Source organism: Scyliorhinus torazame, chromosome 15 (genome assembly GCF_047496885.1).
Source record: "Scyliorhinus torazame isolate Kashiwa2021f chromosome 15, sScyTor2.1, whole genome shotgun sequence".
NCBI lineage: Eukaryota > Metazoa > Chordata > Chondrichthyes > Carcharhiniformes > Scyliorhinidae > Scyliorhinus > Scyliorhinus torazame.
In genome coordinates this window covers 85,909,081-85,935,059 of record NC_092721.1, presented here as the reverse complement: position 1 = coordinate 85,935,059, position 25,979 = coordinate 85,909,081, and the positions used below count along the sequence as shown (strand labels likewise).

Sequence of the window (25,979 nt, the reverse complement as noted above, 5' to 3'; positions counted from 1 at the left end):
TCGCAATTACCCTGCTGAAAGGACACTATATTCGTCCAGTAAACCAGGTATACGCCCGTCATCTACTAGTGACGAGGCGACAAATCCCCGGGGAATCGCTGGACGAATTCTACCAGGCAATCCTGGTGTTAGGCAGCAACTGCCCACAAGTTTCAGTCAGCGACCGCACAGAACTTTTGATGCGGGACGGATTCGTTGCAGATATGCTGTCCTCCCAAATCCGCCAGCGGCTGCTAGAAAAAGAGACACTAGGCCTCAAGGAAGCATGGGCCCTTGCTAGCTCCCTGGATGTGGCCTCCCGAAAGGCCCGCGCTTACGTATCCGACCGTGCGGCGGCCCCTTGGGCAGCGTGGAACCCCCCTGCAGCCGACTCCAATGCATCGCCCATCGCCCCACAAGCATGTGCTGCGTGACTACCCGGGGGCACCGCTGCTATTTCTGCAGGCAAGCCAAGCACCCCAGGCATCGCTGCCCGGCCCGCTTCCCCCCCTGCAAAGGGTACGGCAAAAAAGGCCATTTCGTGGCGGTATGCCAGGCCCGGGCGGTCGCTGCGGTCTCCGGGGGCGAACAGAGACCGTCATCCCAACACTCGCCACGAGCCGCGTGCAGCCAGCGGGCGCCACCATATTCCTGTTCCAGGGCCACGTGCGGGCCCCGGGCGCCGCCATCTTGTACCCCAGGGACCACGTGCGACGGATGGGCGCCGCCATCTTGCACACCCCCAACCATGTGCGACCAGTGGGCATCGCCATTTTGGAGCCTCAGGATCCCGGCTCGGATGACCACACGCCGCCCGAGGAAAACCTCCAACTTCTGCCACGACTCGCCTCGGTGACCCTGGACCAGTCTCGGCCCCGAACGCTCTCGACCGCGACGACGACCGTGCTCATCAATGGGCACGAAACATCCCGCCTGATCGACTCCGGGAGCACAGAGAGCTTCATACACCCCAACACGGTAAGGCGCTGTTCTCTTCCCATCCACCCAGTTAATCAAAAAATCACCCTGGCCTCCGGGTTCCACTCGGTAGAGATCAAACGGTTCTGCGTAGCGAACCTCACGGTCCAGGGAAGGGAATTAAAAAATTTCCGCCTCTACGTCCTCCCTCACCTCTGCGCTGCCACGCTCCTAGGGTTAGATTTCCAAAGTAACCTCCAGAGTTTAACTTTAAAATTTGGCGGCCCTATACCCCCCCTCACTGTCTGCAGCCTCTCGACCCTCAAGGTCGATCCGCCTTCCCTTTTTGCGAAGCTCACCCCGATTGCAAACCCGCCACCACCAGGAGCAGACGGTACAGTGCCCAGGACCGGACCTTCATTAGGTCAGAAGTCCAGCAGTTACTGAAGGAAGGTATTATTGAGGCTAGCAACAGTCCCTGGAGAGCTCAAGTAGTGGTTGTAAAGACTGGAGAGAAGCATAGGATGGTCATCGATTACAGTCAGACCATCAACAGGTATACGCAGCTCGACGCGTACCCTCTACCCCGCATATCTGATCTGGTCAATCAGATTGCACAATCAAGGTCTTTTCCACGGTGGATCTAAAATCCGCCTTCAACCAGCTCCCAATCCGCCCCAGCGACCGCAAATACACCGCATTCGAAGCAGATGGGCGGGGGTTCCCTTCGGTATCACAAATGGAGTCTCGGTCTTCCAACAGGAGATGGACCGAATGGTTGACCGGTATGGTTTGTGGGCCATGCTTCCGTACCTCGATAACGTCACCATCTGCGGCAACGACCAGCAGGACCACGACATCAACCTCTGAAAATTTCTCCATACCGCAAAAATCCTTAATCTAACATATAACAAGGACAAATGCATGTTCAGCACCAACCGTCCAGCCATCCTCGGCTACGTAGTGCATGATGGAGTTATCGGCCCAGATCCCGAACGCATGCGCCCCCTCATGGAGTTCCCCCTCGCCCACTGCTCCAAGGCCCTGAAATGCTGCCTGGGATTTTTTTAGTATTATGCCCAGTGAGTCCCCAACTATGCGGACAAGGCCTGCCCACTAATTCAATCCACAGTTTTTTACCTGTCGGCAGAGGCTCGCCAGGCCTTCAGCCGCATCAAAGCGGACATCGCCAAGGCCACGATGCATGCAATCGATGAATCCCTCACCTTCCAAGTCGAGAGTGACGCATCCGACGTAGCTCTGGCGGCCACCCTCAACCAAGCGGGCAGACCCGTGGCCTTCTTCTCACGCACCCTCCATGCTTCAGAAATCCGCCATTCCTCAGTTGAAAAAGAGGCCCAGGCCATAGTAGAAGCTGTGCGGCATTCGAGGCATTACCTGGCCGGCAGGAGATTCACTCTCCTCACTGACCAACGGTCGGTTGCTTTCATGTTCGATAATGCACGGCGGGGCAAGATAAAGAACGATAAGATCTTACGGTGGAGGATCGTGCTCTCCACCTACGGCTATGAGATCTTGTATCGTCCCGGGAAGCTAAACGAGCCTCCAGATGCCCTATCCCGCAGCACATGTGCCAATGCACAAGTGGACCGCCTCCGGGCGAGGACCTCTGCCACCTGGGGGTCACTCGATTCTTCCATTTCATTAAGTCCCGCAACCTGCCCTACCCTCGAGGAGGTCAGGGCCGCCACCAGGAATTGCCAAATCTGCGCGGACTGCAAGCCGCACTTCTACAGGCCAGAGAAAGCGCACCTGATAAAGGCTTCCCGCCCCTTTGAACGCCTCAGTATGGACTTCAAAGGGCCCCTCCCCTCCACCGACCGCAACACGTACTTCCTGAACATGATTGGCGAGTACTCCCGGTTCCCACTCGCCATCCCCTGCCCCGACATGACCACAGCCACCGTCATAAAAGCCTTGCACAGTATCTTCATGCTATTTGGTTTCCCTGCCTACATACACAGCGATAGGGGGTCCTCCTTCATGAGCGACAAACTGCGTCAATTCCTGCTCAGCAAGGGCATTGCCTCGAGCAGGACGACCAGTTACAACCCCCGGGGAAACGGGCAGGTGGAGAGGGGAAACAGAACAGTCTGGAAGACCGTCCTATTGGCCCTACGGTCCAGGAATCTCCCAGTCTCCCGCTGGTATGAGGTCCTCCCGGATGCTCACCACTCCATCCGATCACTGCTGTGTACCACGACCAACCAAACCCCTCATGAACGTCTCCTTGGCTTCCCTAGGAGGTCCTCCTCCGGGACCTCGCTTCCAACTTGGCTGGCAGCTCCTGGATCCATCTTGTTCTGCAAACACGTGCGGGCACACAAATTGGACCCATTGGTCGAGAGGGTCCACCTCCTTCACGCTAACCCTCAATACGCCTACGTGGTGTACCCCGATGGCTGACAGGATACGGTCTCCCTACGGGACCTGGTGCCCGCTGGATCCCCACCCACACCTCCACCACTGACCCCACCCTCCTTCCCACCGGCGCACCCCACAGCCGCCCCCTTCCCAGGTGGATCGGTCCTTCCACTGGTCCCATCTAGGGCTGATGAAGCTGCTGAAGAAGCCGAAGCCATGCTGCTGGAGCTACGGATGCCCGAGCCGGTGCCCGCATCACCGCCGAAGCTACGACGATCGCAGAGGACGACCAGGGCCCCCAATCAACTAATTGCTTCATTCTGACTGTAAATAATTACTATAAATAGTTGTGACATGTAACGAGGCAAAACACTGTGCTAATGTATACCGGGTACCACCATAACCTCAACCTCTACCACTGTATAACATGAGACCACCACCCCCGCAGGGGGTGAATGTGGTAGTCTGTATTAGGGGTTTTACGGTACCCTGAAAAATGCTGTAAGACCATTGGTGTGGGAGGTACCTGAGACTGCTGTTTCATTGGGGAAGCCTGCCTGCTGGTTCAGTAAGGCGGAGTATAAGAGCCTGTGTCTCCCCAGCAGCTGCATTTTGTACCTGCGCTGCTGGGGGAAACATCTAGTACAATAAAGCCTTCAATTGTCTCCAATCTCACTTCTGGAGTTATTGATAGAGCATCAATCTTCAAATTCAAAAAATGCAGCTAATTTCTGGTCTCTCTGGTTGCATCAGACTTTGTAGGAGGTTGAAGGTTTTCCACCCCCCCCGCCAAACTCCATTGTACTCCGGAAAATCAGAACTACCATGTCCGCCAAAATTTTGTTCACCTGAACAAAGTATTTGAATCTTTCAGTGTATGAGCACCAACACTTGGTGCTTTCATCCTCGTGGTGTCAAATATTCCTGCCATTTTTACTATATAAGCACAATGTGCCTCGAAATGTTTTAACACTACCTCACTTTCTTTTTCAAACAAGGTATCCCTGAATTCAGTTTATTTCATTCCGAGTTTGGAACACCCCAGCTCCAAACTATTGTTGCAGGGTATTCTTTACTTGTTACTCACAGTAGAGGGAGCACTTTTCTGGAGCTTTCTGGGCAGAGAACATAGCAAGCTTCTTTTGGTGCTGTTTTCTGCAAAATCTGTGTTTAAATTTTGGTTCCTTCATTGATTGCTGCTAATTTTCAGCAGCAATCAATTGCCAGCTTTGAAGTGGTGATGTTTTTTATCATCTTAATCCTTTTGGATGACTGCACACGGATCAACAATTTTTTCTATATTTTTTCTTCTCTGGGAGTCTGCCAACATGTTTTTCCCTCCTCGTTGCCAGTTTCTTTGTGTTTTTACTAAAATACAGCTTGCAGACCACAAAGGCAGAAACAAATAAGAGCTCTGTTGGAATGGTATCTACTCTACAGGCTGCTAGTCTAGACCGACTTTTGGCCTGCCTAAACTGCCGATGACGTCATCAGTATGTCACACGATCGAACTCTTAAAGTGACCTTGTTCCCACTAGGAATAAACATGAATTCACAACACATGAAAGAATTAAACACACAACAGATTTAACTATATATTAATGTATATATATCTTCTAGGTACTATTGCCTTTGGGTGTACATTTATGCATGTTAGTAATCCTATTTGTATGGACAGGCAACCATTGTTATGTGCGGCACTATTGTTGTGTTAAATGGGATGGATTAAGAACAGGTCCAGCAGATGAAAATGAGCATCCATGAGGCGCATAGGCCATCTACTGAGGCAGAATGGTAATGCACCACAATCTGTAATCCCATGGTCCGGGAAATCACTCACTGTGTCAGGGGACCAACCTGGCTTCAATATGAATTGTAGAATAGCATGCCAAGAACAGCACTACTCATACCTAAATATGAGATGCCAACCTGATGAAACTACAGCACACATGGCAGCAGCAAGCTAAGCAAAGTAATTCCACTGAAAAACGATCAGATCAATCCTCTGAGGTCCTGCTGCACCCAGTGATGGACAATGAACCAAATAAAGGGCTCCTAAAATATCCCCATTTTTAATGATGGCGAAGTAAGTCAGTGCCAAGGATAATGCCAAACCTCTTGCAATCATCTTCAGCCTGAAATTCTGAATGGAGGATTTATTTTGGCTTTTTCCAGAGATCACCATCTTCACAGTATTCAACTAATTCAATTCACCCCGTATGATATTAAGAAATGGGTGATTGCAGTGAAAACAGCAAAGGCTATGGGCTCTAACAACATCCCAACTGTAGTGCTGAAGAGCTGTCCCCAGAACTAGCCTCATTTCCAGCTAAACTGTTACTGGAGAGCTAGAACAATGGCATCTATCTGACAATGTGGGAAGTTGACCAGGTATGTCCTGTCCACAAAAAGCAGGGCAGATCCAATTCAGTAAATTACTCCCTCCATCTACTCCCAATCAACAGCGAAGTGATGTAAAGTGTCATTTACAGTGCTATCTATACAACAGTGGTTGTAGTGTGTGCTGTCGAATAAAAAACACAGCAGGAACTTGCCAGACTCCCATCGATAGAATCTTCCAAATCTCTGACCTCTCTCATCTGGAAGAACCAGGACAGCAGGTGTATGAGAACACCACCACCTGCAAGTTCCTATCCAGGTCACAGACCATCCTGACTTGGAAATATATCTGTTCCTACATTATTGCTGTGTCAAATATAGTGACCATATGATTACTTATTGAGATTAATTATGAGAAATACGTTGACTTTCCTCCTACTTTTAATAAGGAGTTCTTTCCTTTTAAAGCTGAATAAACTTCTGTTTGAATAATCCTTTTTGTTTTTGAGTAACTAAATACTTTTTTGTTCATAATTAGATTTATGAAATTAGTGTTTTGGATATTTATGAAACTAAGTAGTATAAAACTGAAATGGGGAAATGAATTTGCCTCTTTAATTGTATTTCTGTAAGTCAGTATTATGTAGCATAGCCAATGATTTTAGATTGTCATTCTCCAACATCACCAGATGTGTAACAGATTGAATATTGCCCTTTTTGGAGTTGCATCTTACATAAATATTGGGTCTTTGTTTGAGTGCTTGTTGACTGAAGAAAAAAAATTGCCAGCGCATATTGCACTCCCAGATGGTATTTTTATGGAGCTGTTATATCGTAGTTTTTGGTGAATGAAAACATTGATTTTTTTTTATATACATTGATCTCTGGCAAGACTACTTGAGCAACAAGTCTGACAGCACCTTCGCTTTGCTTTAACTACATTATACTGTCAACTGAAGTCAGCTGTACTTTTATTTTTATTTACACATGTATGCACTGATCTGTACTTTTCCTGAACATAGTACAATGCAATAATGCCTGACCACATAATCATGCCTGACCACATACTGTCATACAATTCAACTCCAAGTACTGGGTCACACCTCTCTAAAGAATGATTCCCATTGTCAGCTATTGCCACCAATATAGTAGAGCTGCATGGTTTTTCATCTTCCACACTTGCAATAAAACCTTTTCACTTGGTGCTGCTTTAGGTCCAGCATTTTTGTTAAGCAACATTTTCAAGCATCGTTATGCACTGAAAGTTATGAGAATTGGATGGTGGCTGTCACACAGGATAACCATAGCAAGATACAAAAAAATGAATAAACTAATTTTTTTATACTGAATGATATTCCATACAATTGGGATTGGCTCAGAAAATGATTTACCGTCTTCCTGTAGGCTCTTCAGCATGAACAGTTAGAGTTGATTTTTGAAAGACGATTTGTTCTGTGCAAATTAGTTGATCTGAGCCTGGGATGTTTACCTTGTCTTTTTTCTTCAATTATTACATGTTTTGTTAAACTGAATCATTTGATATTATACCAAATTTATTACATTTTTGTCTTAATAGCACCAAAAGCAGCTCCTGACATGGAACTTGACACTGAATTGTGGGACATGAAGACTATTACAAGCGGCCTTAAAACCTATCTCAGGTATGGGTTAATGGTAAAAACAGGATCAAAACTGCACCTTTATTAACCTGGGGCTGAATTTTACGGTTTCTGGCACAGTAAGGGAGCCGAAACAGGAAGTGCATGGTTCGCTAGCTCCCATTACCACCCCCGCCATTTCAGCATTCCTAATCAAGCATTGGCCAGCCAATTAGAAGCCAGCCAGCCAATGACAGACCTTTTCATCCACCACTCCTCATACTTGACATAACTCACTCCCAATGTTTTTCCCATGCAACTAGCGAAAAATAGAATTGGAAGTGGTAAATTGCAGTCAATTAGCTTTTTAAAAACCTCAGGAGCTTGTTAATTTTTTTTTCAAAAGGTCAGGCAGAGTTCTGATTTCAGCACCTGCTCACATTCTGTATTGACATCCTGCCAGTCTCCGATGTTAGAGTGCTGACCTGACATCATCATGCCATATTTTATATAAGCGGTGGGGGCAGGTGTTGTGGGGTGGCCCTCACGATGCCTGATTTGTGGCCTTAATATCCACCCCTGGTTTCGGATATGTGTTTCAGCCTGAAGAAACCTAGTTCTGTTGAACTTGAAGAAGATTTTTCTTTTCTCAAGTACCTTATCATGTCCTCAACATTACAAGACCAATTATGTCAGCAAACTTTGCCAGCCAATTTATAAACGGAAAAGTCCCATGAGGTCAAGAGCAGATAGCTCTCCTTCAGTGTTAGATAATGTAGGAATGTTGACTAGGACATTATAAGAACTTCCTCCTCTTTATTTAGTACATTGGGATCTTTCACATCCACATCAGTGCACAACCAAGATCAAGTGAATCAATATGTGATGAAGCATTGACAAGGCAGTGTCCGGCAGTGCTAGTATAAAGTTTTATATTCTGTCACAGGATCTGGGTGTAGCTGCCTAGGTCCACATTTGTTGTCCATCCCTAATTGCCCTTGAGAACATGCTGGTGAGTTGCCTAATTGAAGCACTACAGTTCATGTGTTGTTAGGGAGAGAGATCGAGGATTTTGACCCATGTAAAGTGAAGCAAATGCAATATAGCTCCAAGCCAGGATGGTGTGTGGCTTGGAGGGTATTTGCAGGTGACAGTACTCCCATACATCTGCTGCCCTTGTCCTTCCAGGTGGTAGATGTCACTGGTTTTGAAGGTGCTGTTTTGAAGAGCCGTGGTGAGTCAGCGCAATGCATCTTGCATATGGTACACAATGCTGTCATTGTGCATCGGTGGTGAAGAGAGTGATGTTTAAGATAGTGGGTGGGATGCCAGTCAGCAGGCTGTAGGTAACTCAAATTACCAAGAAAAAAATGATGTAGCTTCATATTTCTTCCCAGGTCATGCTATGCTGTTAATTTTGTAAATCTCAAATACGACTTTCAAAGACGGAATATGTAAACATTTCATGCCTTTTTTCTAGTATGACTATACAATGAGAAATGGTACTTCCAAATAGGCTTAGGAGTAGTTGGTGAACAGGAAATTATTTTTAGTTATTCAAAATATTTTATAACTGTCCAATTTCCTGAACTTTCTATTTTTCAATCCTGTGGTCCTCTGATTCTTTCATGACTCACAAAACCTTTAAATTATTTTTAAGCTAAATAGCTACCTCCAACACTATTCTGAACCCTGTAAAAAAGAACAAAACAAAAGCTATATATTTCCGATGCTGAAAATCTGGGATAAAATCAGAAAATGCCGGAATTAGCTGCATCACAGCCTGGTATGGCAACTGCTTGGCCCAAGACCGCAAGAAACTTCAGAGAGTCGTGAACACAGCCCAGTCCATTGTACGAACCTGCCTCCCATCCATTGACTCTATCTACACCTCCTGCTGCCTGGGGAAAGCGGGCAGCATAATCAAAGACCCCTCCCACCTGGCTTACTCACTCTTCCAACTTCTTCCATTGGGCAGGAGATACAAAAGTCTGAGAACACGCACGAACAGATTCAAAAACAGCTTCTTCCCCGCTGTTACCAGACTCCTAAACGACCCCCTTATGGACTGACCTGATTATTATTACACTCCTGTATGCTTCACCCGATGCCGGTGTCTATGTATTTACATTGTGGACCTTGTGTTACCCTATTATGTATTTTATTTTTGTTTTATTTACATTTCATGTACTAAATGATCTGTTTGAACTGCTAGCAGAAAAATACTTTTCACTGTACCTTGGTACACGTGACAATAAAAAAAATCGAATCTGGGTCCTCAGCGCCGTAGTCCCAGTGCTAACCACTGTGCCACCTTGCTGCCCCTTTGATCTGAAATGTTAACACAAACAACAACTTGCATTTGACAAAACACCATCAACTTGAAATGTTACCCATGACCTACCTATAATTTCGGGCATCTACTGGTTCTATTTTTGCATTTGTTTAGCGTCTTTAAATTCAAGACACTCACAGGAGTATAATCTAACAACATTTGACACTGAGCCACGCAAGAAAATATGGCTTCCTTCTCTACCCAAATCTGCTTTCTTTAAAGCAGCCGGTTGTTTTGTCATGAATCACTGCACAAAGATAGCATACCATTGTGATTGACAGATTCTCAGTGCTCCTTAATGCTTTAAAGGTACCATCTGCATACCTGAATGCAACTATACACCAGTAAGAGAGTTGCATGCATCTTACTAGGCCATTTTACTAATGGTTTTCTTGATCTAGTGGTGGTAAGATCTCAGATAATTTTATAGCATGAATTTAAAAAGCCTAATTTTATCCCATATCATTCTGTTCAATGGTAATCTTAAAAAGGAGACGGAAGTAAAAGTCTATGTGGTCTTGAGTTCCTATTATTGAAATTGTGATGATTTCAGCTTATTCATTCTATGAAAGAACAAGTAGTACATACTTTATATTTGTGGTGGGTAGGACAAAAGCTGGCTTGTTTATAATTTCTATCCAGCATGTAATAGTCAAATGAAATCTTAACAATTTTTCTGTGTGGAATCTTCCTGTCCTGCCATCAGTGGCAAACTTGGCGGGAGGGAAACTTAATTTCATGTGCAACAAAAAAGTCCGTATCCCAAATTAAGGGTGAATTTTAGAATTCTATTCTTGGGACTTTAAATGCAGGTTAAAGGCAAGTCGAGCTTCCGATAAACAATGTTGGGAAGCCCTTTCGCATGCATTAACACGTAGAAACATAGACATATATAACATAGACCATTATTTATGGTCATGGCTGATCTTCCAACTCAATAGCCTAAAACGGCCTCCCACCTACATCCCTTGATCCCCTTCATCCAAGTGCTATATCTAACTGCTTGTTGAAAACATACCTCAGAGCATAGAATTCCTATAGTACCCTTTGGCCCATTGTGGCTGCACTGACCACCTGAAAAAGAATGTTACCTAGGTCTCCCCCCGCCCTGTCCTGGTACCCCATTTAACCTGCACATCTTTGAACACTAAGGGGCAATTTAGCAAGGCCAGTCCACCTGAGCTGCACATCTTTGGACTGTAGGAGGAAACCAGAGCACCCGGAGGAAACCCACACGGGGGGAGAAAATTTACAAATTCCACACAGACAGTGACCCGAGGCCGGATTTGAACCCGGGTCTCTGGTGCTGTGAGGCAGCAGTGCCCATGTGCTGACCCTGCTAACCACTGTGCCACCTAGTGTCTTGGCCTCAACTGCTTCCTGTGGTAGCGAATTCCACAGGCTCACCACTCTCTGAAGAAGAAATTTCTCCTCATCTCTGTCCTAAATGATCTAACCTATATCCTCAGACAGTGACTCCTGGTTCTGGATATTTGGAACATACTTCTTGAATCAACACTATCTAGTCCCGTTAGAATTTTATAGGTTTCTATGAGATTCCCCCCGTATTCTTCTGAACTCCAGCAAATAGAATCCTACCAACTCAATCTCTCCTCATATGGCCGTCCTGCCATCCCAGGAATCAGACTGGTAACCTTTGCTGCACTTCCTCCAGACCAAGAACATCCTCAGATAAAGAGAGTAAAACTGCACACAATATTGCAGGTGTGGCTTCACCAAGGCCCTGTATAATTGCAGCAAAAATCCCTAATCCTGTACTCGAATCCTCTCGCTATGGAGGGCAACATACCATTTGCCTTCTTTACTACCTGTTGTACCTGCATGCTTACCTTCAGCGATTGGTATATGAGGACACCCATGTCGTGTTGCACATTCCTCTCTCCTAATGAATGAAAAATGAAAATGAAAATTGCTTATTGTCACAAGTAGGCTTCAAATGAAGTTACTGTGAAAAGCCCCTAGTCGCCACATTCCGGCGCCTGTTCGGGGAGGCTGTTACGGGAATTGAACGGGAATTTATGGCCATTCAAATAATAGTCGGCCTTCCCACTTTTGCTACCAAGGTGAATAACCTTACATTGATCCGAATTATACTGCATTTGCCATTCATTGGTCCACTCACTCAACTTGTCCTGTATGGTCTCTGCATCCACCTCACAGCTCCCACTCCCACCCAACTTTGCGTCATCCGCAAATTTGGATTTATTGCATTTTATTCCCTCGTCTAAATGATTAATAAACATTGAGAATAGCTGGGGTCCCAGCACCTATCCCTGCGGGACCCAACTAGTTACAGCCTGCCATTTGGTAAAAGATCCGTTAATTCCTATTCTTTATTTCCTGCCAGTTTTCTATCCATCTCAACACACTACCTCTTATCCCATGTGCTTTAATTTTACACGCTAATCTCTTATGTGGGACTTTGTTGAAAGACTTCTGAAGGTCCAAATAAACCACATACACTGGCTCCTCCTCACTATCTCTACTATATCTTCAAAAAATTCCAGTAGATTTGCCAGGCATGATTTCCCTTTCATAAATTCATGCTGACTCTGTCCGATCTGGCCACTGTTTTCTAAGTGCTCTGCTGGCAAATCTTTGATTATGGATTCTCGAATTTTCCCCACAACTGACGTTAGGCTTACCGGTCTATAATCCCCTGTTTTTTTTCTACCTCCCTTTTTAAATAGTGTGGTTACATTTGAGACCCTCCAATCTGTAAGAACTGTTCCAGAGTCTATAGAATCTTAGAAGATGGCCACCATATCATACATGCTAACCGGACTTAAGTTCCTGCTCTAAATTAAGTGCTCTGCCAATCAGAAATTAGAATGTTTATTTTTACGACTGTATATGAGTGGTGTGCATCTGGCAATTTTGACTTCTTCCATGACTTTAACGTGTGTAGACACTACTTTGGCCACCTTATGATTCGTTCACAAAACTTGACTTGAGAGTCAAGCGGCGCGAAGGCTGGACATGGGACGAAGGGAAAAGGTGGCTGGTGAGTAAGGTGGAAGGTGGAGCAAAGGCTGGACATGGGAGACATCTGAAGCGTGGAAGGGGGGAATGCTGTCCAGGGAAGGAAAAGACAGTTAGAGCATGGAATGAGGCTGTCCACAAGGAAGACTTTTGGAGCAGGTAGGGGCTCTCCAGAGAAGGAAGAGACTCTCCACGGAGGAGAGGGAGACCTCACGGGACAAAGAATGAGGGTCATAGTGGGAGTGTTCATTTATATCTGTGGTGGGGTCCTGAGGGTTGAACTGAGGGTACCGGGCAGCGGAGAAAACCACCATAGTGAAAGGGGACAGTGGAATGAAGTCGGTTGGCAGGTCCAACGTGATAGTTGGGTAGCTGTTGAGAGGGGGGTAGAAACAGACAACACGGGTGTCTCGGATAATGGAAGGGGTCAAAGTCAAAATGGGCATGGGGTTGTAGGCCTAGGAGGGGAGGGAAGGCATGTGGAGGGCGGTGATCATAGATGCAAGGGTGATGGGAGGAAGTTAAAGCAAATTACTGCGGATGCTGGAATCTGAGACAAGAACAGAAAATACAGGCCAATCTCAGCAGATCTGACAGCATCTGAGGAGCAAAAAGGGAGCTAACATTTCAAGTCTGGAAGCTTTGACAAAGAGTCATCCAGATTCAAAACGTTAGTTCCCTTTTCTCTCCACAGGTGCTGTCAGACCTGCTGAGATTGTCCAGTATTTTCTGTGATGGGAGGAAGTTGGTAGGTGATGGAAGAGGGTAGAAGGTTACAGAGTGATTCTGAAATATAACGCAAAACATTTTTCAATTCTTACTTCTGCAATCACAGTTGATGTAAAACTGTGATGCCACAAAGTAGGGAGAGGGTCTTTTCAGGTGGGTGGATTTCAAGGTCAGCACAATTGGCCAACTAAAGGGAAACCCTAATAATCATGAGGGCAGCTGGATGTGAACCTTGCTAAATTGTGTTCTCCATACTATGGTGAAGCCCACACACAGCAGGTTTGTTCCTGCCTCATAAGCCAGAATTTAACACAGTAGTAGCGAGCACTCGCTTGATGCAAGTTAGTGCAAAATCTTGTGAGAAGATGTCCCAGCGTCATTGCGCTGTAGCCTTTTTTACCTACTGTAAATATGGCAGTCAGTGAGGTTGCCCTCCTTCCTTTGGATATCAATATTCTAATGCTCAGAGTCGCCAGGTATCAAATGATACCACCACAAGGTTCAACTGGCTATCGAGCAAAGAGCCAAACACCAGTTAGTTAGTTCAAGGTCAAGGGTACTTTATTTACACACACAATTAATCATGCAACATAAACACTACTAGTTAAACTACACCTATCGACTATGACAACCTGTACTTACCTTCAGGCACCCGGCTTAGGTCAGAGGAACAGTGACCGTTGTTCGATTCTGAATCTATCGGGTCTGTAGAAGTAACTGCTGCTCAGCTAGGCTCATCCGTCGGGTAGCGGGCGTTGAACTTGAACTTGCTTCTGGTGGTGTTGTGATTGGAGATGGACGTTGCCGGAGCACCAGGTCCAAAAGTGGCCGAACACACGGTGGACTCTCTTCTTATGCTTGGGGGTTTTCGCGCTCTTTTGGGCGGTCCTTCAGTTTGGACCCAACTAATTGGGTGATCCCTGATCACTATGTTCGATTCAAACCAATAAATGGGCGGGTGCCTTGATGGCTGGGCGTGTCCCAAGCGGTCACTGACCCTGTTGTTTACGATTCCCTAGTACAGGGTGTGGCGCCAAAATGTCTGGGACTGTACCGGTCCTTTGTCTGGTGGAGATGGGCCATCAAATGCTAATCGGTCCATCAAATGCTAATCAGTTGGGGTTTCGATACCGTCTGGATTCCTCACTCACAAATATACATTTCAGGTTCTGAGCCTGCCTGAATCTCGCATTATTCATTTTTCCCGCTATGCTTTGCGACCTTCTCTGTTCCTGGTTGTAACTGGCCATCCCAGATGGCTGCAGCGCACTCGTGCAATATTACAATTGGCAGGCACCCCAGGACTCAGAAGCGGGTCAGCTTACAATTACATCAGCCACTGAAGACAATTAAAAGGACAATTCAGGGTAACTTGACATTATGCATGCAATTTTGCGATCGTTGCAAGGGCAACACGAACAGGCGGCAATTCTGTCTTTTTCACTTTCCTCATCCAAGATTGGGATGAAAGGGGACCAAAGCAATGGCAGTACGAGTTGTTAAGGATTCAGGTGAGTGTTTGCTGATATTTCACACCCTTTCTTGTGTGAAAGGGTGTGAAATATCCCTTTCACACAAGAAAGGGATATTTCTGCTGAACTGTTTGCATTGGAAGATTTCTTTTAGGAAACCTTAATTTTCCTGACTTTCATTCTTTTGAGTGCACCCCACAGTGTACAAGACAGTGCTATCTGTATATCTGCATATGGGGATTGTATATTCTGCTGGTCGGACCTCATCTGAAAAGGAAGGTAAGGACAGAAGGGAAAGCCGGCCAGGTGTCTGCGGTGAGTCTCCCAGGGAATCACCTGTGGGAGGAGAGATGCAGACACTTTGGGTGCAGGATCAGCAAGGAATGCAAGATAGAAAGTTCCTCAGAAGATGCCACCATCCTCCAGCCAAAGTGGAAAGACAGAGATTTAGCTTCCTCAACACAACTGAAGTCTAGTACCGGAGGAGACTCCGCCTCTCTAGGCACATCATAACTTCCATTTGCCAGATGATGGTGCTGGACATCACCTCCAAGTGTGTGAGTGGCCACCCTATGCCAATGGCTCGAAACGCAATTGTATTCCTCAACATTTTTGACTCAAGGTTGTTCCAGGGGATAGTGGAGCATCTGCATGGTGTGTCCCAATTTGCTGCCCACAGTTGCATCCAGCTGGTCACTCTCTTCTGACAAGTCATGACATTCATTGTTTTTCCAGATGGACAAGGCCAGTGTTGTGTTATGGTATTGCTAGCAACATAAGCTGCCACTTGATGTAGGCTCTGCTGAAAGATGCTCCAGACTCGGAGATAAGTTTAACGTATTTATTGAACGATTAACAATGCTCTTAAACGAGTTCGACACTCTACTAATCTGCCTTTAGTAACTCTGTATATTCTGCTAACTATACAAGCTTGCTCTCGACCGTGTGCTAGGGTATGATGTTGCTTATAATCAACCCTGTTCTGCTCTCTTGGTTTCTGCCGGTGGGAAGGGCAGAGCGTGTGTGCCTTGTCCTTTTTATATGGGTCGTGTAGTGCCCCCTTGTGGTAATGCCACCTCTGGGTGTCCTGATTGCCCATTGGTTGTGTCCTGTTCTAATGACCCATTAGTTGCGTGTCTGCATGTCATGACATCTCTGGTGCTCCTTCTAGTGGTTACTTAGTTGTAGTGTATTTACATTAACCCCTTGTGTATATACAGTGATGCATATCACTACAGCCAGCAGGGTGGAGTGAGTCAGAGGCTTGACACAATTTCGGGGTTTCCCTGCATCCAGAGTGTCATAGACTGTACTCACGTGAGCATCAAGGTGCCAGATGGTGAACAGAAAGTGCTTCCATTCCATGAACATGTGGGTAGTCTGCGACAGCGAGATGCTGATTCTGCCAGTCTGTGGAAGGTCCCAGGTCCATAGCTGTTCATTGCTCCAGATTGTTTGGATGAATGGCTCTTGGACAACAAAGGCTATCCCTTGAAATGGTGGCTGATGGCACCACTCCAGCACCTCAGAACCAAGGCAAAGGAAAAGGACAATAGAAATCATGCCTTCACAATGGTGGTGGTTGAGAGGACCGTTGGGCTACTAAGGATGAGGGTCAGATGCCGGGATCAATTCGGGGGCACTGCAATATCCTCCAAAGCATGGTTGTGGTCTTATAGTCTGGATCTGGCAAGGGGGGATCCAATGGATGATGAGGGTAGTGAGGCAGCACCACAAGCCGCAGAGGGTGACTGTAGTGATGGATCTGATGAGGAGTCCAGGGAGGCACAGGGTGAGGGTGTGGAAGCAAACTTCAGGAACTTGCATGGAGGCAGGGACACCAAGGATGTCTTAATTCAATGCTCCTTCGACTAGGCTACCTTGGCATGGCTTCTATTTCATGGCAAGAACACCGCCTCCTTAAACATTTCTGAGGACACAATCCTATCGCCCCCAGTGTTGAATAATAACCTCTGTCATAAGCTTTGCAACCCCTGCAGTCTCTTATATCGCACATGAAGGATGCAGAGGCCACGGAAACAAAAATCAACACTTACATATTGTACACAGTAACAAAGAATGAACATAATGTAAGAATATGTTAAATGTCATACACAAATCAAATATTACAAGGTGTCTTTATCATCTCCCCGCGCTGTCAGTGGCATTGGAGACAGTCTTCTGACTCCTTCAGCTCTGATGACTTTGGTTGTCACCCTCTGGCCAGCAGAGCTTGAAAAAGCTCCACCCAGGAGTGTGCATCATGCGCGATGACTGGGTACTTCTCAGTCGTTGCGGTCTTCTCAGATATGACCATCACTGACATGGGCGGCATAGCTGCTGCCCTCACCTGGAGTGCTCACAGAAATGACAGGCAACTCATCCAACAATCATAGAATCCCTACAGTGCAGAAGGGAGGCCATTCAGCCCATCGAGTCTGCACCAACCCTCTGACAAAGCACTCCACCCGATCCAAATAATCCCTAAACCTAACCTACACATCCCTGGACACTAAGGGCAATTTAGCATGGCCAATCCACCTAACCTGCATATCGTTGGACTGTGGGAGGAAACCGGAGCACCCGGAGGAAACCTAGTCACGGGAAGAAAGTGCAAACTCCACACAGTCACCCGAGGCTGAAATTGAACCCGGGTCCCTGGTGCCACGAGGCAGCAGTGCTAACCATTGTGCCATTATGCCAGCACAAATCAATGTAAGGTGGGTTTGGACTTCCCTGCCCACCATAGATGGATGAGTTGCGAATAGAGAGACTAGGTGCCTCATCCATCTCTCACACTGGCAGTGGCCTCCCGAGTTCCCTGCCAATGCACGGGCTTGCAGGTCCAAGCACAACTCCAGGAACCCCTGATTTTGTTCCTGGAGCTGCCTTCCTATGAGAGTCAGCACTCTCTCAAGGGAGGAAGAGTGCTCACCTTCTGCATGGGCTCCTCTGTGATAGATACTATGGCAAGCAGACCCTGTGGGATCTCCGCCAGAACTTTCATGCATCCTGCTGGATGTAAAGCATCTGATGGATGACTCCAGAGGCTCACCATCTGCCTCAGATTCAACATGATCCTGCTCTTCAGCAGGCCTCCCACTGATGACAACACTGTTTCCACCAGCTCCTCGCAAGAGTGTTCTGCCCGCCCATTGTGCACTACCATCTGAGCCAAAACTTTAAAGGCCAGCGACATGCTTGTATCTGTGCTGCTGCCAGGTTCCGAGGGCAGGCATGATGGAGTCCACGATTCCTCCTTGTGTGTCAAGGAGGATCCTCAGGGTCCTGGCTGCCTCTTGAGGATGACTCCAATAGTATCAATCAGCAAATAGTCAATTTGCATGCTAAGCGGGCTGGTGTGTCTATGGACAACTGCATCATGGTTGCATTTTGATTTCAGAATAATTGGGGACTCTTGCTTAGTACTGATTATGTGTGGGGCAGCACGGTGGCGCAGTGGTTAGCACGGCTGCATATGGCACTGAGGACCCAGGTTTGATCCCGGCCCGGGTCACTGTGTGGGGTTTGGACATTCTCCCCATGTCTGTGTGAGTCTTACCCCCACAACTCAAAGATGTGCAGGTTAGGTGGATTGGCCACGCTAAATTGTCCCTTAATTGAAAAAAAATAATTAGGTACTTTTAAATTTATTTTTTAAAAATACTGCTCATTTGCGATGAGCCGACAAAATGTTGTTTGACTCTTTGGCTGTTTGCACTCTCTGCCAATCTCGCATCTGCCCACTGGACTCTTACCTTCCTTTGTGACTGCTGCCTTTCTGCCACCTGAGGAACTTCCTCCGTGTCTGCACTCTTACTTGGCCTCCGTCATGAACTTGGTTAATATGAATAGGTTGGCCACCTCAAAACCCGTTTGTGTGTGCTTCACAACAACATCACTTCTCTTCTCCTATACAGACAAAAGTGCATTAATTGGTTAATTCGTCCACCCTCTACCTGCAACACCATACCAGCCTCGCTGTGCTCTCCCCCACCACCCCCATCCCAAACCAGATTGAGTCACCTTCTTTGCAAGGCTAGCCGTCAGATCTTATTGAGTTCTGATGGAGGCCTAAATTCCACAGACTTAAAGGCCCATGGCTATTGAAGTAACTTGCAGAGGGTTGGAATCCAGGAAATTTCAAAATAATGCAGGTGCGCATATACTTAGAAGCTCCAAAACTATATAGAAAGGTTGTGCACTATGATATTTGTTTGGCTTCAAAGCATCTTAACATTTCTTTTCATGCCACTGCGTCTAGGTGCAGCCTCGACATCCGCAGCTAAGGTGGAGGCACCCTGCTGACTGCTATACCCTGTTAACTGATCAATTTGGCAGACATCAATCTGGCCCAAGGCCTAAAGAACCTAACCTGTTAAGAATCTCCTGCCCAAATCCAGGTGCACCTTCCTTGGCTTGATCTGCAGGAGGCGAGGGGGTCACTGGCAGAGGGAAGGTGGAACAGCAAGATACCCTTGGAGTATCCTGGGATGCTGGCTGGTATTGCTCCCTGCGGGTGCCCAATAGCATTAAGGTGAAGGGAGATTGAAGTATTCCAGATCCCTTTCCCCTAGTCACTGCTGTAATGTAGCCATGGCATTTTGCTGGACCTGGGTCCCCCAAGGCGGCTACCCCACGTTTCATAGAGGCAGCCAAGCACTCATGCTGGAGTCACGACATCACACACATGTACGGACTACTCTTGGGTCAAGTCTACACATTGTCTCTGGCAACTCAGCCTGATGTTGGAGATGCAGAGACAGGCAGGGAAACATGTCTTTTAGGACAGAATCCAGAGGCATGTTATCTGCAAGGGTCTGAGCAGTGGCCTGGTCACCAATGCTCTGAGTGTCAGAGACCTCGACTGTCATTTCCTCAGTCAGCTGTGGATCCATGTCAGTAATGTGCTCACCAGGTTGTGACCCCACACCTACTCTAATGATCCCACTGAGATGACTGTATCTGCACTGGTGGAGGAGCAGGTGAAAGCCATGACAGTGCATCTGCTGATGCTTCTGAGGCATCCTCCCTCAGTGGTGGTGCTAGACATAGTGCTGTGCCTGGTCTACCTTGTGTGGTGTTCTTTGTGATTCTGTTATCAGGATGGATATTGTAGTGTTGACAAAGACCACAGAAGCTAAGTCCATTAACAAAGCTAACTATTTACACTACTTATTAAAGATCGACCACTTACTTCTGCAGTAAACAATTATCTAGTAATCTACACTCTACTAACACCAGTCGATACACACTATCTATAACTGTACTGTACACTCTCACTGCTCCTCTCCAGCCTTCTCCCAAAAGCCTGTGAGTCAGTACTTTATATAGTTCTGCATCTAGCTCCATCTAGTGGTTAATTATGATATGACATTAACCCTTTGTATTCTGAACATTTTACATAATGTCACACCTTGTTGGCGCCTCCTTTTTCTTGCTAGTACCTGGAATAGAGAAAAAGATTTTGTGATTGCTAAACAGGCTCCTTAATTAAATCAATGTATCGCACTGTGGGTGCAGCTGACAACTGTAGACTGGAGATATCCTCACTGGCTTCCTGTGAATCTTGGGAGCGATTCTCCGAACCCCCACCGGGTCGGAGAATCGCCGGGGGCCGGCGTGAATCCCGCCCCCGCCGTGTCCCGAATTCTCCACCACCGGAGATTCGGCAGGGGCGGGAATCACGCCGGTCGGCGGAAATCCCCCGGCGATTCTCCGGTCTGCGATGGGCCGAGGTCCCGCCGCTGTCAACCCACGCCAGCCGGCGTGGATTGAACCACCTTTTGAACGGCGGCGCGGGCGGGCTCCGGGGTCCTGTGGGGGGGGGCCCGGGGCGATCTGGCCCCGGTGGGGGGTGCCCCCACGGTGGCCTGGCCCGCGATCGGGGCCCACCGATCAGCGGGCGGGCCTGTGCCGTGGGGGCGCTATTTTCCTTCCACTTTTGCCATGGTCTTCACTATGGCGCAGGCGGAAGAGACCCCCTCCACTGCGCATGCGCGGGGATGCCGTGAGCGGCGGCTGACGCTCCCGCGCATGCGCCACACGGCAAAGTCATTTCCACGCCAGCTGGCGGGGCACCAAAGGCCTTTCCCGCCAGCTGGTGGGGTGGAAATCAGTCCGGCGCGGGCCTAGCCCCTCAAGGTGAGGGCTCGGCCCCTCAAGATGCGGAGAATTCCGCACCTTTGGGGCGGTGCGATGCCGGACTGATTCGCGCCGTTTTTGGCGCTGGTCGGCGGACATCGTGCCGATTGCGGAGAATCCCGCCCCTGATCTTGACATCAACTTAGGCACTGTCTTACTCATTCCAGCTGTCTTAGCAGCCTGATCCTCATACGTGGTGAGTGCTCTGATGTCTCATATACAGTCTCTGATCTTGAATCACTTCCATTCACTGAAGGCGTTCTTGTCCTGCAGAAAGATACAAGGATTGATTATTATCTCAATAGTTGCATGACATGACCAGGAACATGCGTTCCTATGGCAGCTGCTGAGCCCTCTCCAGTAAGTGCTTCCCAAGCAGTATGTCCTGCAACTGATAGACGATTGAAAGCATGAACTGCCTGGAATGTAAATCCTGTCTGACATCCCTGTGCACTAGCACACTTAGACTGCCTAAATGCCCTTATGAGTGTCAGTTCACAGTAAGTACAACAGATGATTCATCCTCTTCCGGCACTACTGGACTTTTCTGTGCTGGCCTTATGCGTGCTCACCTCTGCTGCAACCTACGTCCAGTCTTCCATGGTCAGCTGGGTAGGTCTTCTGCTGAAATCCTGGGGAAACAGGATCTCCCACCTTTCCAGGGAGGCTTCGCTGAACCATGAGGCCACAGTTAGTCTGGTCTGGGACACCCTGGGTGAGTAACCCGGAGCTGCTGACCTGCAGTGAATGAGGGCTGATGGATGTCCTTTAAATAAGGCGGCAGACCCTTAATCTCATGAAGTAATGGTGGAGACAACGACGTCCTGCCCGCCCTGCCACAAGGTTCGGTGACCTTGTGGATGCATAGGTCAAGAGCTAAATAGTGCAGGATCGTGAGTGGTCAGCCATCCCATTCCCCTGGCAAAAATCACGCCAATCTTTGTTTCCACTGTGGTGAATAATATTGCATACGCTCAGCAATGCAACCTCCCACCAACAGGTGGTGTCAGACATTAGTCATGTGACAACCGGCGATCGTCAGAAGTTTGTACTGCGTACACCAACTACATAAGGGTAGTTCCAGGAGAGTCTATGTCACTCAATCAGTAACATAGTCTGTACAGCATTCTGATTGTTACCACGTGTACATCAATAATTCAGCATTCTAGTTAAGTCACTAGCAGTTCTATATGAATCATTGCAAAGACAAGGTCACATACCACAACACCCACCATTGAACTTGGATTTCAGAATGGAAGATTCTGGCCTGTGTTTTCCTTCTGTCTCAGTTACTGGGTTACAGGCAGAATGTTTGATTAAATAGCAAATTGTAGAACATCAAAATAGTTCCCTTTGATAATTGATAAAGATGTTGGTAAAAGTAAAATCCTCTTTTCTCCATTACCACAAAACAATAAATCTTGTTTGGCTAAGTAATGTGTGATTCTAACCTGAAATATTGGACTGAATTTTCCTGAACAAGATCAAGTTCTGCCGCCAGTCCTGAAAGAGGGAATCAACTTCCCTCTGCAGTAGGTGGAGCATGAGGCAACATTTGCGCTGAGGCTAATTAACAGCCACAGTAAACTTGCCTGCAGAGCTGCCAGCCCAGTCAGGGAACTGTCAGCCTCGACACTAGTGGCAGCCATTGCTGAGGCTGCAGTATGAAGGAGGGGACACCTTAATGCCTGAGCTGAGTAGACAGGCAGACCCCTGGGATAGTGGGAGGGGTTTATTCCAGTAGTGTTGCTTGGCTGCGAGGAACAGCATCAATTTAGGAGGTCACCGAGTAACCCACTGGGAAGCCATTAGGGTTTACCTGACACTTGCACCATGTAGAAACAGCCTCTCCTCACACAGGTAAAATGTAAGCAGACGAAGGAAGTGCCTTAACTGGAAATTTATTGCCTTAATTGGCCAGCCGGTCTACGTCGATGCCCCTCAGGTTCCTGTTGCTGGCAACATGCCATAACAATGGTACGATATCAGGCTCCTGCTCCGATATCTTCTCCATGATAGGAAGAGAGCTCCTCCATCTCAGCCTGTCCCCAAAATTAGGTAAATTCAGTTCATTGTTTTTTTTTTTCAATTATGCTTGGAATGGCTGTGTTAGAATCATAGAATCCCTACAGTGCAGAAGGAGGCCATTCGGCACATGGAGTCTGCACCAATCCTCTGAACGAGCACCCAACCGAGGCCCACTTCCCTGTCATATCCCCATAACTCCACCTAACCTGTACATCTTTAGACACTAAGGGGCAATTCAGCATGGCCAATCTACCTAACCTGCACATCTTTGGACTGTTAGACTTAATTTAAAATTATTAGAACACTCTTGTTGGTTTTATGCTTTTCTTTTCCAATGTTATCAGGTACAATTCTCTAGATATACGCAAAGGATGCCCATTGGAATTTTGTCTATGGCAATATTTTTTTGAGACTCAGGAAATATTAAGACATGTGAAAATAGTGATATTTTGTAGCTATAACTAGTCGTAATCCGGTTTAGGTTTATTTAGTTACTCGTGGTTAGTTATGAAATTACAAATAATGTTGAAGTTGTACATTGTAGACTGCCAAAAGTTTTAAAACTTAAATAAAGATATTTTATTTTCTATCCTAGATGCCTTGTGGAACCGTTAATGACTTACAAACTTCATAAGGATTTAATTGCAGCTGTCAGTGAGTAAATATCATGCAGTATGATTGTAAATTGTGTTTGACTGATTTGCTAGAGTTCTTCGAAAATGTAACAAGGCAAGTGGTTAATGGGGATCCTGTAGATGTAGTATATCTGGATTCAGAAGGCATTTGATGAGGTGCGGCACAAAAGATTAATACACAAGGTAAGATCACATGAGATTTCGGGTAATTTATTAGCTTGGATGGAAGGCTGGCTAACTGACTGAAGTCAGAAGGTGAGATAAATGGGTCTTTTTCTGGTTGGCAAGATGTAACTAGTAGGGTGCCACAGGGATTGGTGCTTGGGTCCCAACTATTCACAATTTATATGAATGACTTGGATTCAGGGATAGAAGGTACTATAGTCAAATATGCTGATGACACTAAAAGAGGTGGGATAGTAAGTTGCAATGAGGAAATAATACATTTTCAAATGAATATAGATAGGTTAGGTTAGTGGGCTAAAATTTGGCAGATGGAGTGCAATTTATTTATCCAAATGGAGAGAAGCCTCAGAGCACTTCGGTGCAGAGGGATCTGGGTGTCCTCGTGCATGAATCGCAGAAATCTAGCATGCAGCTCCAGCAGGTAATACGGATTGCAAATGGAATTTTGGCACTTACGGCTAAAGGAATAGAGTAATAATAATCTTTATTAGTGTCACAATTGGCTTACTTTAACACTGCAGTGAAGTTACTGTGAAAATCCCCTAGTTGCCACACTCCGGCACCTGTTCGGGCACACTGAGGGAGAATTCAGAATGTCCAATTCACCTAACAGGCATCCTTTGCGTCTTTCGGGACTTGTGGGAGGAAACCAGACCACCCAGAGGAAACCCACGCAGACACAGGGAGAACGTGCAGACTCCACACTGACCCAAACCGGGAATCGAATTTGGGACCCTGGCAATGTGAAGCAACAATGCTAACCACTGTGCTACCGTGCTCACTATTTGTCAATGTACTATTTGTCGATGTACTCTGTCGATTATTCTTTTTGTCTACTTTTTGTGTACGTTCCCTTGACCAAAGAAAAATAAATTTCACCCTACTTGGGTACATGTGACAACAAATCAATCGAACAATACATGCAGCCATCATCGTGTTTAAAGGCCTTTTCATCTATTCTTATGTCACCACCTCATATCCGGCATAACCTTTTTCCCATGCAACTAGTGAAAAATGGAGTGTGCAACCGAAATTTGCCGAATAGCTGCATAACAAGCGTGATAGCCTGTTGGTTGTCTTTTTCAAAAGAGTATGCTTCCAATTTTAATACCCGCTGGCCTTCCATTTTATTGGAGACTGACAGAATGACATTGAATTACTGACCCAATGTCATCATGCCATATTTGGGCTTTCTTAAACAGTTCAACAGACTGACAGACCAGTAGTTGCTGGGGTCACTGGAGACTTTATTTGGTTTCTACATCCCAGAAATACTTACAATGACAACAGGCAAACAACCTATTTGGCTCAATCAGTCCATGATAGTTTCACCCTCATTGGATTGAACTTTTCAGGACAACAAGACGGCCATCCCCCAATTTCCCTGCTGGTGGCAGAATGCCATGATGGCATGAAGAAAAAGGCAATGGGTGCACTATCCAGCCTACTTCCTTTGCAATTTTCCAGCCACTGTAAAGAAACAGAGTTGGTTTAAGTAATTTATATGTGTATTGTGGGAATTGGAAATAAGGTATAATTCAAATTTAAGCTTAATTTGTGTTTCTATACTTATGTGCTAAGAAGGCAGTGGTATAGTGGTATTGTCATTGGACTAGTAATTCAGAGACCCAAGGTAATGCTCTGGGGAACCAGGTTCAAATCGCACCATGGCAGATAGTGAAACCTGAATTCAATAAAAATCTGGAATTAAAAGACTAATGATAAGCATGAAACCATTGTCAATTGTAAAAATCCTTCTGGTTCACTAATATTCTTTAGGGAAGGAAAACTGCCTCCCTTATCCAGTCTGGCCTACATGTGATTCCAGATCCACAGCAACGTGGTTGACTCTTAAATGCCCTCAGGGATGGGGAATAAACGCTGGCCCAGCCAGCAATGCCCACATCCCATGAATTAATAATTAAAAAGGGCTAAAATTTTACTTTAGCTTCATATTAGAGGTACTTGTATGTTTATAGGTTTCAGTTTTACTTCAAACTCTGCCTGCATTGTAATTGAGGGTTTTTGATGGAAAAACAATAGAATTATAAAAAAACCTAAGCTGTTGCTTAGCAACAGAAGTCCACACTGAAAAGCATAAGCACCTCTGGTGCAGTTGTTATGTCCCGCCTAGGACTAGGACCAGTGGCAAGTTCTTCTGGTCCCGTCGTTGTCAACAGGGTTTCCCGTTGTATACACCCCTCACCGCCGGAAACCTGCAGTGGGG

The 25,979-nt window shown here is 46.5% G+C and overlaps 1 protein-coding gene across 1 annotated transcript in view; it reads left to right on the top strand.

Annotated features, from left to right (window-relative positions):
• Positions 1-25,979, top strand: part of arhgap42a (Rho GTPase activating protein 42a) — a 572,455-nt gene that overhangs the window by 457,299 nt on the left and 89,177 nt on the right. Inside the window, exons 15-16 of the mRNA XM_072476376.1 lie at positions 7,199-7,283; positions 23,527-23,585. Of these exons, the coding sequence (XP_072332477.1) occupies positions 7,199-7,283; positions 23,527-23,585 (144 nt within the window). The remainder of the gene's footprint in view (positions 1-7,198; positions 7,284-23,526; positions 23,586-25,979) is intronic.